The following is a 14,968-nucleotide window of genomic DNA, read 5'->3' as shown; positions in this document are numbered from 1 at the left end:
GAGTGCATTTCTCAATCTAAGTCTTTGTGAAAGGTACGGAAAGCAACAAAATCACACTAACCACAAATTTATTCATTGAGTGAAAAATATGTTACTAATTGAATTAAATAGAAGTTAAAGAATAATGATCGTAAATACAATAAACATAAGAAAGTGGTTGTTATAATGATGATGGACACAAAATAGATAAAGAATAGAGGAGGGAAAGAAAATTGGAATAAGAAAATAAGTTGGATAGTAAAATAATATATTATACAATAAACAATTTATTAATAACTTTTCATTTAAAAATTATTAATATTAAAAAATAAAATGATTCATTAGTAACTCTTTATTTTTTAATAATAAATTTTAAAAAATAAAATAATTCATTAACGATTTTTAATATATATATATATATATATATATATATATATAAAGAATTTAATTGGAATGCACTGACAGTGTAAAGATATTTTACACTGTCAGTTAATCACAGTCATTGAGTTTTTAGAGAAGTTTGATTTTTTCTATAATCACATGTAAAGTAACCAAAACGAATGATTGTGATTAGGGGTGGCAAAACGGGCTCGGCCTGCTGGGCATGCCCGTTTTGTCCGCACTTTTGTGCGGGGCGGACCAAGGATTTAGGCCCTCACCCTCAAATGTGTCCGTCCCGCCCCGTTTTTTTGTGGGCTTTTGCCGGCATGTGTATTTACATAAATTTTTTCATTTTTAGGTTTAAAGAGTGCAGTGCCCGCGGGTTTTCCCCGCCCTCACTTTTTTGCGGGGCAGGTCTAAGTTTTAGGCCCACATCCTTAACTATGACCGCCTGCCCCGCCTCGTTTTTTTGCGGGGCGAGCCTAAACGGGGCGTGCATGCCCGTTTGCCACCCCTAATTGTGATGTATTGATAGTGTAAATTATTTTACACTGACAATGCATAACAATTAATCTCATATATAAATTGATCAATATATATATATATATATATATATATATATATATATATATATATATATATATATATATATATATATATATATATATATATATATATATATATATATATATATATATATAATATATTATATAATATATAAAATAAAAAAGTTAAATAATATACTATGCAAATGATATTTCTCGATCCCGTTCTAAAATGTCATCAAATGAATATTTTTTTTTTCATTCTCATTTTAACAAGACAAAATTCTCACTTTAAAATTTCGAATAGATAATCTTCACAAGAATACCTTCAACAAATACAAATTCACATATCATAAAACAAGTATATTAGTATGAGAAAGTGACTTGATTTTGAAACAAATGGGTTACACTAATAATTGATATTGAAAATTTTCGAATCTATACGTATCTACTTGTTCTGGGTAAAAGGAGTAGAAGAAAAATATGATACGTTCAAAGATAAATACTACTTTTAGTGGCTTTTTACTTTATGGTTTGCAAGGGAAAGAAGTAGATGGATTTGCATCTTCTGTTATTGGTAATAAAAATATTAATTTTGAACTAAATTAAAGGTATTTTGGGGAGAATATTATAATATTATTAGATATGGTAAACTTTATTAAAAGTTGTTTAAATTAGACTGTACGATTAGTCTGTTTATAAAAAAATAAAGTTTAACAAGTGCTTTAACATTTATAAAGAAAAAAGTTTGTTGATATATGTCTAAATTTAAGTGAAGTTTTCAACTACTATTTTAACTTATATTTTATTCCGATGGAGTATTACCTTTTTTTCACATGAGATTTAAATGATTTTTTATTTATTTAACATCAATATCTCAACTTCAATTTATTTCCGTTTTTAGTTAAAACTTAATTTTAATTTAATACAATTTTTTAATAACTTAAATTGAATTTGATTCAAGTTTGATAACAACTTGATTCAATTTACTTGTTAAACCACTAACTCAATAGCAAAAATAAATACTTTAAATTTATAACTTAAAAATTAATAGTTAACATATAAAAATATCTGTAACTATAAATACTCATCGGTAAAATAGAATCAACACACAAAATCTTATATTGAAAATCTAGATATTACAAATATATTCAATTAACGTAAATTATTAAGTGATTAGTTCAAACCATATAACTCATTTTAATAATAAATTTAATTTCCAGCTCAAGTTTTACTCTAATTTACAAATTACTAAATTTAACAAATTAATTGTCAAACCTCACACGTTTAATTGAAATGAAAGGATTAAGACAAATTTATTGATGTTTATAAGTCAATAATTTAAATAAAAATAGGATTAAGTCAAATTATTGATGTTTATAACTCAATAATTTAAATAAAAATAGAATTTAAGACAAATTATTGATGTTTATAATCAATAATTTAAATAAAAATAAAATTATGACAAATTATTGGTGTTTATAAATCAATAATTTAAATAAAAATAGGATTAAGACAAAATAAATACTCTAAAACAATAATTTCCATATTTTATTCCTATAGTTTTTCATGGAACATTAAATTATTTTAAAAAATCGGCAATTATTTTTTAATTATATATATATATATATATATATATATATATATATATATATATATATATATATATATATATATATATATATATATATATATATATTCTTTTCACTTAATATTATAAGAATTTTTATTTTAAATTTATTGAATAAATGATACGTTTGATTTCTATAGACTAAATATATATAAGTTATTTATTAAATTAAATAAAATTTTGTTTATAATACTAATTGGAGAGAGTATATAACAAATACTAACCTGCTGCAACGAGTTTAAGAGCTCGTGATTATGTACTAAAAAGACACTAGTATACTCGTTATTTATATGAGGTGATAAAAAATGAAATATATGTAAATAGTTTTAAGTGATAGTTTATCTATAAATTGAATATGTATCTTAAATATTACATTGAAAACTTAATACTATTATTAAAAAAAATATTTTCTTAGTAAGACTCTTAAATTTTCTATTTAGTGACAATGAAGAACAACTCAAAAGAGAGATAGGATTACGGAAGACAATTTGACATTGAGTATTCACAGAAATATTTATAATGAATAGGATAAAAATTCTTAAAAAAGAATACGGATACGGATTTGAATAATTACCCACTTAATTAAGTGGATATGGCTGCAGCTATGATCAGTTATGATCACCTTAGTATCCACCTCTTCCCACTGTATAATATATTTATTTATTTATTTTATATTATTATATAAAAATAAATGTATCAATTTTTAAGAATATATCAATGTTAAATCATTATATATTTAATATAAGTTGTTTATTTGTTAATTCAACAATACATTTTTTGAAAATTTTATGATATTTTATATTTTACATATTTATTTTTATTAGAAAATGCGGGTAACGAGTATAGATATGGGTAGTTACATACCTAAAAAGCACGGGTATGAGTGCTAACGTTGATACCCAAGTAGGTATGAGTTCGGGTACGAGGACTTTTTTCGACCGCAAGTATGGAGATGAATATTATAGTACCATGCACAAACCCTATCCATTTTTATCCCTAGATAGGATGTTGGTATCTGATGGTTGGCGAGACAAGTGGGAAACTACCTTTCAGGGGACCCTTCTTAAAAATGAGTCTAATCCCTTTCACATTATTCAATGTTTCTCAAACTAATTATGGAATCCTAAATCATTTAGGTTCAATATCTATGGACTTCATTGTAAAAGATTTTTTTAGGGGATTCAAACATGTCGGGCTAGCTCTTGCTCGCCAGTTGGATAATATTGTTTCTTAAATAAAAAATTAAGCCCCTAAAAATGCCTTTAAAACTTGGAATAAAGAAGATTTAAGGAACCTTGTTCTTAAGATTTATGTGCTTATAAAGGATGTTAGGTTTTAGACTTTAATCATCGATCTTTGTGGCCTCCTTTAAGTCGATGTTGATTCGTGGACAAGGCATATGATGATCTCTGGTCCTTGATTAGAATAAAAAGTCCTCTTATAACTTAGGTAACTAGAACCAAGTGGCTAAAGGAAGGTGATATGAACTTTGACTTCTTTTATGCTTGTATCAAGGTTAGGAATATGATGGATTTCATCATCCTTGCTTTTTGTGTGACAGACGACTGGGTGGAAGGGCTCAATGAGTTTAGACATGAGGTGGTCACTTATTTTACCAACCATTTTCAAGAGCTTTTTCCCAGTATACCCCTTTTGAATGAAGTCATGTTTCACTCCTTTACCTTAAATGATAATTTTCCCTACAATGGTCCTTTCCTTCTATATGAACTTGACCATGTTATCTCTCATAATGGTGGGAATAAGAGTCCTGAACCTGACAATTTTAATTTTTCCTTCATTAAGAACTACTGGTACCTTCTCAGGACTGAGTTAAGGGTGATGATTGAGTAGTTACATTCCCTTGCATGCATTCCCTAGAGTTTTTCTTCTTTCTTCATCACTATGAGTCCCAAGACTGATTCACCCTCTCATATAGTCTATTTCTAACCCATCTCCCTCATTGGGTCGATATATAAACAACTTGTCATGTTTTTAGAAAGCAGGTTTTCATCTATGATGGATAAGTTGGCATTCCCTAACTAATTGACCTTTCTAAAGGGTCGTCTTTTAGTTGATGGTGTTGTTATGGTCAATGAACTTGTTGATGTAGAAAATAAAACCAAGAAGTACAACTTATCTTTAAATTTGACTTAAAAAAATCTTATAATTTTGTGAGTTTGAGTTTTATGTATTACATGTTAGGTATGTTTAGTTTTTGTGCTAAGTGGCACGCTAGGATTCAAGTGTGCAACTTCTCTGGGAAACTTTATGCTTTTTTTAATGGCTTACCCACTCAAGAAATTATTATTCAAAGTGGTTTCAAACAATGAGATCCACTAGCCCCATTCTTTTCTCTCTTAGTGATGGATGGACTTAATGGTCTAATTAGTAAAGTTGTAAATCAGGGTCTCCTTTCGGAGTTTAAAGTACAGGGCGCTCGGGTATAGTGGTTTGTTATCTCTAATATGTGGATGATACCCTGAATTTGGTCATGAATACGATGGAAAATATGTGGACTATTACGTCTATCCTTTTGGTTTTTGAGTTTGTCTTTTGGCTTAATGTTACTTTTCAAAAGAGTAGACTTATATGGGTTAATGTTATGCCATTTTTTAGACTTGGAAGAAGATTTTATTCACTGTCAATAATAATCTATTCCATTTAAGTATCTTGATCTTTTGGTTAGAGCGAATCCTTGCTCTTAAGGTCCATGTGAACCATTGATTATGCTTATCTTTAGTTGGTTGCTTTCTTGTAGTCATCCTTATGTCAATTGAGGGGGATGGTTGCTCTTCTCAACCCGGTTCTTTACTCGATCCCAATTTCCTACCACTATTTCTTAAAAGTTGATATTAAGATATGAAAGGTTATTGTAAGGATTCAAAGGTAGTTCCCTTGGGGGGGGGGGGGGTGTTAAAGGAGAGAATAAAATCTCTTGAGTTAGGTGGAACAACATCTCCAAGCCTAAGCATAATGATGGGTTTAGATTTTGTGATCTTCGTTTGGTAAATTTGAGCCTACTTAGGAAATGGTGTTAGAGATTGGTTTTAAGGGATCCTGATTTATGAAGTGAGATCCTTGTTTCTAGATATGACACTCAAACCGTGTTTGGTGGGAGAAGGGTAACATCTCTGAGGTCGAACTCTCTCTGGTGGAAATGAGTATATATTCTCGAATCCTACATTTCTTCCTAGTGTGACTGGTTTCTAAAAGGTCATATAAAAAGACATACTCAAGTCTCCTTAATTTATTTTGGTATCATCCATGGGTTAGTTTTTAGCCCTTCAAGATCACCTTCCTAATGCTTTATTAGGTGTCTCCACAAATATATGAAGTTAGTGTAGGTAGGCCGTAGGGAAGATGGTTCAATGTTTTGGGACTTTCAGTAGAGGAATGGCGTTTTTGTTTTGGAACTTAAGTTGGTCAATAACCACATTTTGCTTATTATGGGTAACGAATTCTCCCTTGATAGGTATGGCTAGAGGTGACGTCATTGGAATTATAAAGTATACTTGATGGCATCGACTTACTATGCCCTTCTTGTGAATATCCACATGGTGGGTAACTCTCATTTTAGTGTTGGCTCAGTTATGCCCATTATTTGGGATACCTTAGTTCCATCTAAGGTGGTTGTCTTTTCATGATTGTTTCTTCAACACATAATTCATGTCCGGGTTAACTTCTTCAAGCTCTAGCTTATTATGGACCCATAGGTTGTCACATGTATTTTGTTTCCTAAATGCTCTTGAGACGTCTTCCATATGTTTCTTTCTTGTGAGGCCGTGATGTGCTTATGGTAAGAAAATTAGGTGGTTGAATTGGTTTCTTATTTTAGCTAGTGATCTTTCTAAGATGTTATATACTATTAGATCCTTATGGGGTCAGTATAAGTCTAGATTGGGTTTGAATTTGATTTGGCACGTTGTGGTTTGGTCAATTTAGAAATCCCTAAATTATTCTATTTTTTCATGAAAGTTTGAAAATATGAAGAACTTGTTTGAACAATGCATTTTCTCTTCTTGAAAGTTGTATCATGGCAGATCATCTAATATCATTACTTCTTATATGAGTAGAAGGCAAAATATATATTTTGGATGAGCCATTAGTAGTGTAAGGTTTGGTTTCATGTCCCGTGGTGGGTTAATGAAGGTTGTCTGGGTGAGCTTGCTTTAAGGTTTTCTTTTGAACTGGTTTAAAACTCCACTCATTTCTAAGTGATGGATCCCGGAATGTTTTTTTGTGTGTGTGTGTAAGTGGGGTTCAACTTACTCTAAGAGTAAGTTTTTTTTAGCTTACTCCAAATCATAGCCTTTAAATTACATTTAATCGAATGACTAATTAAGTAAAATTCTAATCTAACCCTTATATTAGACTAAATTTAAAGGCTATAATTTGAGTAAGTTAGAAAACTTACTCTTGGAATAAGTTGAACCTCACTCTATACATGTGTGTGTCTGCGTCTGTGTCTGTATGGGGGGGAGGGGAGTGGGGAGGGTATGTGTGTGTGTGTGAAATTAAAAGGTTCAACCACACATTAAAATCTAACAAAAATTTTTATTTTATTAATAGTAAATATGTGTGGGATAAAGAACAAAGACAATCAAAATAAATGGCCTTAAGCAATTAAATAACCTATAACAAATATAAGAAAATCCATAACAATTAAGAGGAAGATAAAAGACAAGAACAAAAAAAATTTGTTTATCCACTTCAATCAAACCAATTTACTTTAAGGGAGAGAGCAGTTTACTGATTCACTATACTTCTAAGAATTTTTACAAGAGATTACAAAAAATTTACAAGAAAATAGTCACTAAAATTCCCAAGAACAAGCCTTGTTTTCTACTTAACTGATTTCTATATATGAATCACACAAACCTAAGCTATTTAAAATTCTTTCCCAAATTCCAAGAACTCCAAGGAATTTCTATCTTTGTTATTTAAGTTTCCCTACTAGGAATTTCATGTCCACCTTTTGTATTTAAGACTACGTTTTAAAGATTATTCCCATAAAAATGATAGAGATACATATATAATTTATTAAACTCAACAGATCCATAATGGACTCAAAACACATCCCAATAACAAACAAATTTGCAAAATTAAACAATTGAGTCTGATACCCGCAAACCTCACAAATCGGACCCGCTTCCAAAGAACATCATTCGCCCCCACCCTACCCATACCCCTTGATGGTCACCGTCTTTGACTCTGTCAATTGGATGTCATACCGCCTCCACTACAGCTCTTCCGTCGATCAATTTATTTGGCATCCATTGTCGAATTGGTGCTGCTTTTTTAGCATTCTATTTATTGGAAATCTCCAAACAAGTTTTCCTTCACTTCACCGCTTGATGTTTTAAGGCATACTTATATGATTCCCCGCCTTTACTTTAAACTATGGTAACACCAATTTACCCATCTAATAGCTTGTTTCTCTCTACCATGTTGAACTCCCTATCATACAATCTTGATCAAGTCCAAGCCACGCTTGAACTTTGATCTTGCCACTTGCATCCAATTTCTTCCAACCATCTTTTTCTGCTTCAGTATTCTAACAATCCCATAAGTATGGTACTTCAATCATCTTTGACTCCATTTTCTTTGAATGCCTCCCTAAGGGTAACCGATTATGAGTTTTATGATCCTTCTGCCACATTAAAAGCATAAAAACCAAGGCTGACATGATTATATCCATGAGATGGTACAATCTCCCTCATTTCCTTATCATGAGTCAAATGATTATCATAAGTCACTGTAAATGTTCTCTTACTACTACTAGTATCCATATCTTAAACTTCCACCTTAAACTGAGTCTTACCCTCCATAATTTCTAATATTTTCATCTCTAGGTCTTTACTTTTCCTCCCTTTATAGGGCTCACTAAAAGTAATACATCTGTGAATAATGATCTTTGATCCTTAAAGTTCCACTCCCCACAACTTATAACCCTTCCCACCTGTTTAATAGCCATTGAAGTTACAATTGACAAATTTACCCTCAACCTAGATTAACTTAATTGGGGCAATAAGAAAAGTTGTGACGACCTTTAATGCTAATCAGTTAACAGGTTTCCTTCTCCAAACCTCCATAGACATCTAGAAGTTTATTCCTATCAATAAATATATGTCAATTAGATAAGCTACTTTAGCACCAGTCTTACACCAAAAAATCCATGCCAACTCAATTCATATCATAATGGCAAAAGCAATCAAATGTATTTTTATCCATTCTCTTCTAAAACCTCATTAAAGTTTTATAAAAACAACATCTAAGTATCTACCGTGCCTTAACCTCAAATCTAATAGCTTTTTCTTATCATGAGTTTTTTCACTAGCGAATGATAAATGGTCAATAATATTGGAACCTTTTAAAAGAAATAGTTCACATATTTTAAACCATTTATCCATGATCGCTTCACCATGTAAAATCTCCAACACTCCATGTTCAACTCTAGTGAAATAGCCTAGATCATAACACATTCTTATGGATTACATATTTGACTTGAGCTCTGGAATATGCCTCACATTTTATGGATGGAACTCACGATCATTGAACATTTTAAGTCTAGCCACACCAACATTGTGTACCTTTCAACCTTATTATCACCAAGGTGAACTATTCCACCTTCTTTCCAACTTTAAAGTCTTGAAGCATTCTTTCATTGAGAACATGTGATAAGATTATCATGAGTCCATGGTCTAACTCTTTTTAGTCTCCAAACTTGACACCACAAGATAATGGCACTTTTGGCGTGTAAGTTGTATATGAATTGAATCATATCACTTCAATGCTTCAATACACTTTTGTTGTGTTAAGTTTGCTTGTATCTTAACTATCCACAACCCAAAAGTTATATTTGAAAAAAAAATCGATATGTCATTTAGAACCCATGGTGCACACTTGTAAACCAAACCCCTCTTCCCCACAATGGGCTCCATTTGTTGTGAAATTGAAATGTTCAATCACACTAATTTATCGTTGAAATCTAACAATAATATTAATTTTGTTGATAGTAAATATTTGTAGGACAAAGAACAACGGAAACCAAAATAAATGGTCTCAAACAATAAAGTAATCTACAATCAGTGTTAGCAAATCTACAACAAGCAATAGTAAGATAAAATACGAGAACACAAAAAATTTGTTTATCCAGTTCGATCAAACTTATCTACTTTGGGGGAAAGCGAAACCCTCTAATTAACTATACTCCCAAGAATTGTCATAAGAGATAACAAAAAGAATTACTAGAAAATATTCACGTATACAAACCCTATTTTCTACCCAAGTCTTTTTCAATTTCTCCAATTTTCTATATATGAATCACAAAAATCTAAGGCGTTTAAAAGCGTTTTCCAATCCTTTTAGATACCTCCTAATATATTCCAAATTCTAAGAACACTAAAAAAAATTACCATTGTCTCTTTAAGTTTACCTATTAGGGTTGTCACTTCTTCATTCTATCTTTCAGATTACACTGACGGTTGTTTTCACAAGAATGACATTGATACATATTTGTAACTACTAAAACTTAAAAGATCCATAATGAGCCTAAAACACGGACAATTAACAAACAAATTCACAAATCAAAACGATAAAAAATACATACCTCCCAACCGCCAAAACCAGACTTGTTATTCTAGGATTGTTGCCCGTTGAACCCTACCTGCCGTCGTTTGCTGCCTCTCGGCCCTGACCTATCGTTTGTCTCCATTGTGTGGGTTCGGTCCCGTCTTGTTAGACTGGTTGCGGCTCTAACATCTGTCGTCTATTATTATTTATTTATTTTTCTACTTTTTACAATCTTAAAATATGTATAAGATTAATTAAAAGTTATAATAAAAATAATAAGAATAAAAATATTGTAAACATAGTAAGGAAATAAATTCGAAGTGGCTAGACATCATTATCAAAGTTGTGGATATGTAATTAGAGATGGAATTAGGAATGACCAAAATAGAAATAGAAAGATAAAAGAAAATGAATTTAAGAAAGAAAATAAATAATTGTTTGTTTAATGTCTGTCACAAGACTCAATGTGTCTCTATAAAAGGGCTAACTCGTTTCATATCAGTATCACAAAAACACAACTCAATCATACAATGAAAATGGCTTCTTCATTAAGTTTCTTAACCCTCCTTGTTTTGTTTTGTATCTACATGCCTATAGGTACCATGAGTTTCTCAATGAGATTAATCTCAAGAGTAAACATTGATCCAATGCTCTTTCCCAAAAACATTTCTCTTGAAGAGAAAAACACTAGACTAGTCCAACTCTCCAAAATCCATGCCCTTAACTATCACAAAACCAACTCCAATGCAACAATAGCCCCACAAACTTTGCAACCAATTGTGACACCTATTTCTAACAGCTTTCTATATGCTGTTGAAATGCTGATCGGAACACCACCATTCAAAACATTGTTGGTACTTGACACAGGTTCAAGTGATACATGGGTTCAATGCGACGGATGCAATCCATGTTTCCCAATCAAGGGCGGAAATTTCAAGTATCGCGAGTCCAAAACTTTTAAGGAAGTGTCCTGCGACGATCCACTTTGTGATCCCAAAATATGTTCCCCGAAAACTGGTAAGTGTGCTTATGCTTTATTATACCAAAGCGGTCCAAGTAGTAGAGGCATTGTTTTATCCGAAACATTCACATTTCCGGTTAGTCCAAACAATATTATTATCAACAAACGCATTTTAAGCTTCAAAGGAGTAGCTTTTGGCTGCGGGTTGGAAAATAAAGAAATTTCATGGGGAGAGCCCTTGACAAAGGACAATGTCGTAGGAGGAATATTCGGTATCGGGACGGAAACAAGATCTTTCCTTAAACAATTGTCCCGTGAAACCAACATGCGTTTCTCGTACTGTCTTACCTTACCACATGGTCCAATGTCACAAAATTACTTACACTTTGGCCCTGATGCTAAAATTAGCGGAGATTTCAAAACGACACCACTTGTTACGACAATAGGTAGTGTTAAATTGCCACATTACCATGTCGTCTGCAAGGGGATCAGTTTGTTAGGGAAAATGCTTCCGATAGACCCTAAAGTATTTCAACTAAAATCGGAAGGTATTGGTGGATTCGTCTTAGACACGGGAAGTGATGTTACGTTTTTAGTCGAGAGTGCTTATAGAGTGTTAAAAAAACATGTAGATGATTATTTTAAGGAAAAGTACGGTTTGAGTCCGTTTACAAGTAGAGAGAAACTGGCTCTTGATCTTTGTTATCTTAATGCTCCAAACAATATTGTGAAGCCTACAATTACATACCATTTTGAAGGAGGTGCTGATTTTGTGGTGGATTCTAAGTCAGTGTTTATGTCTCTTGATGCACCAGAGGGGAAAGTGTTGTGTTTGGCTGTGGAAGTGGGTGGTATTGTTGGGCCAAGTATATTGGGATCTCGTAACCAGGTTGATCATACATTTCTCTTTGATGTTGGAAAGAAACAAGTTTCTTTTGTTCCACTAGCACAAACTTGTGGTAAAGCTTGATAAATCATGTGAAGTGTAATTTGAAAGATTTTAGAACAACACTTCCAATTATAAAATAAAAGTGTGATTTGCTTGCACTTATGTGTTCCCCATTTTCTGTTTAATTTGTTTTTCTTTCTTGGATTGGATGAAAAAATTAACTTATTGTTAACTTGTTTATCTTTAAGAGATTATACTTCTGGTGTGTTTGGTTGTTTATATATTTTTAGAAAAGTAAATTGCAGAGGCTAGTCAATTCTCAATATGGTATGTTCACTAGCAATCATACTCAAATGGTTAAAAGAAAGAAGAAGAACACCATTTAAACTTAGAATTTTAATAAAATGGTTAAAAGAAATCAGTGAGAGTTATAACAGAGAATAGTCAATTAATTTAGGTAAGTTTGCATGTTTTTCGTCTTAGTATTTTTTTTAAATAAAATTTAATTTGATTTTAATTCTTAAATTTAAAATTTACAAAAATAATTGTAAATTTCTTGACGATTTTCTTACGAATTTGTTTGTAAAAAAAATAATAATTTAACATTTCAAGATTATTTTCAAAAATAGAATGATGCGTTTACTATTTAAGCCTAAAGAATAAATACTCAATATATAAAAAAATTAAATTATTTTACGAAAATAGAATTAAATTATATAATAATATTAATACTATTATCTAATATCTATCTTCAAATTCACTTTGCATTGAAATGGAGTATTGCGAATTTGTCAATTAAAAAGTGAAAAACTCAATATATCATCTCATTGTAAATATTGGTAGAAACTCAAAAAAAATATTATATATTCAATGATAGTGTAAAACATCTACAACACTTAAAAGTGTTTTTTTAATAAATAATTATGTGAAGAATTAAATCTTAATAGTGTGTAAAATGAATAATTTTGTCATAATATACACTGAACTGAAATGGTTTACATACTTTGAATCCAAAAGCCCTATTGCACTTCATATGGCGAACATGGTTTACATTACTATATTAATCAAGTAGAGTTAGCACCCAAACCAAACATTCATCTCAAACTCGAGTTGCCTAAATCGCCCTTTAGCAACAGTGGGACGAGGTAATGCCAACAACAAGAAAATGGTGATAATGAAGTCATAATAGAGATGCAGACCACTATGGAAGAAATGTGGCGTGCCCACAAATCTATGCAGACCAACGTCATGTACCTCCAACAACAACGACGTGAAAATGATCCACTATATGGCGACGAGATTCTAGATCTCCAGCCCCTCTCCGACGTAGTCTGAGACGCCCCCATTCTAGAGAACTTGGAAATACTATCCATGATAACTTTCGATCGAAAGAGCGACCCACGAGAGCACATCGGAACCATAAACACTCAGATGACTATCATAGGTGCCACGGAATCTTTGTGATGCAAGCTCTTATATCACACCATCAAACAAGTGGTATGAGGTGGTACATGAACCTCCTTAGTGTTTATCTTGGATTTTGGTAAACAAGCGTTAGTCTTCCAAATTGATACTTTGGTTACTTACATGATCAACTAGATTGATCCTAGAACATATGTGTATAGTTTTTGTTCAAGGTTTGTTTTATTAGTAATTTCTTCGACGATAATGTTGCAATTAAAAATAATGCAAAGAAAATTTATAGAAAGTATGAAGAAAGAACTTAATTTCGACAGAAATGTAAATGACATGAAAATGACTTTAATGTAAATAGATTGACATTGAATGAAAATATGGTGTTTCATACGTACATATTCTCAGAAAACTCTTTTCTCAATAATACTTAGATACTTCAAGTGATTTTGAGTTTGATACAATATTGAACACCTTTAATCCTAATGCTAAGACTCATATTTGTACTACTTCGACAATAACGGTAACAAACGGTCTTTTCTCAAGAAAATGACACGTTCTTGCTTGCATGTGTTTCGCCTTTCATAGGCCTCCACGTGTCCTTTGAAGGAACGGATAAGGCCAAAATATGGTTATTAACCTTATTTTGAATTATCTTCATCGAACCCATCTTCAAACAGTTTCAGAAACTTCTAAATCCTCTAACGCTATTTCGATAATATAACAATCTCCTTGCCAAATTACAGTAGAAAAGGCTTTGCCTAACTACCGTCGAAGTTAGCTTGGATTTCTTCCAAATATTTCCTTAAGTTGTATACTTAACTTCTTATATCTTTTTTAGCGTCAAAATTACATCTAACAAATTGTCCTCCAAAAATATCTTTTTCGACAAAATGGAGAAAGAGACATTTTTTGAAAGCTTTGACGCGACAATACTTACTATTATGACGTCATAGTCATCATGATCACTTTTCCAAAACGTCCTATCGAAAACGTGGGAACTGTAAACACCATTCTTATCCCTATATTTGTGGGAGCAGTATAGCAACTCAAAGGGAAACCGTCTTCTCAACCAATGAAAAACATACACGCGCCCCACTATTCATTCCACTTGTCTTCACACAGAAAATATGAACAAATTTTTCTCCCTCTATAAATATTCTTCACCTTCCTCCTTTGTAAACTTTCCATTTCTTGAGCTCATAACCTCTAATTTTCCTATGATTCCTTCTCAGAAACAACTTACACAAGCTTTTCCTTTTCCAAAGTTCAAATCTTCAACAATGTCATCTTCAAAAACCAAGAACAACAAGATTTTTTATGACCTGTAACCCAGATTGCAAAACTATCACTGGTAGGAAATCAAGAATATGTTCCTGAACCTCCTCTCCTTGAAGAAAAGCAAAAAATCTGTCAATCCCAAGTATTAATTCCTTTCAGTATTGCTGGTAAAACTCATGCGTATATGGGTCCTTTGCCCGACCCTAATGCTGATGCTGAAGAAACTCAAAAAGTGTTTTCCTACTTATCATCGTACAAAACCCTTAGCCAGTAAGCTAAAACTAATAATTCCCAAGTGAAAACTGTAGATGATAATC

General features: G+C 31.8%; 1 protein-coding gene across 1 annotated transcript; it reads left to right on the top strand.

Annotated features, from left to right (window-relative positions):
* The first annotated feature begins 10,643 nt into the window (after nucleotides 1-10,643).
* Nucleotides 10,644-12,038, top strand: LOC127086968 (aspartic proteinase nepenthesin-2). Its single transcript, XM_051027793.1, has one exon. It carries the CDS (start codon nucleotides 10,644-10,646, stop codon nucleotides 12,036-12,038), a length of 1,395 nt encoding a protein of 464 aa, XP_050883750.1.
* The last annotated feature ends 2,930 nt before the right edge of the window (nucleotides 12,039-14,968 follow it).

The sequence above is a fragment of the Lathyrus oleraceus genome, chromosome 1, assembly GCF_024323335.1.
Source record: "Lathyrus oleraceus cultivar Zhongwan6 chromosome 1, CAAS_Psat_ZW6_1.0, whole genome shotgun sequence".
NCBI classification, from domain to species: Eukaryota; Viridiplantae; Streptophyta; class Magnoliopsida; order Fabales; family Fabaceae; genus Lathyrus; species Lathyrus oleraceus.
The sequence above is the reverse complement of the archived record's forward strand: the minus strand, read 5'-3'. Positions and strand labels throughout refer to the sequence as shown.

Excerpts from the sequence above, each read along its gene's own strand:
- LOC127086968 (XM_051027793.1), top strand. The coding sequence starts at position 10,644 with ATGGCTTCTTCATTAAGTTTCTTAACCCTCCTTGTTTTGTTTTGTATC.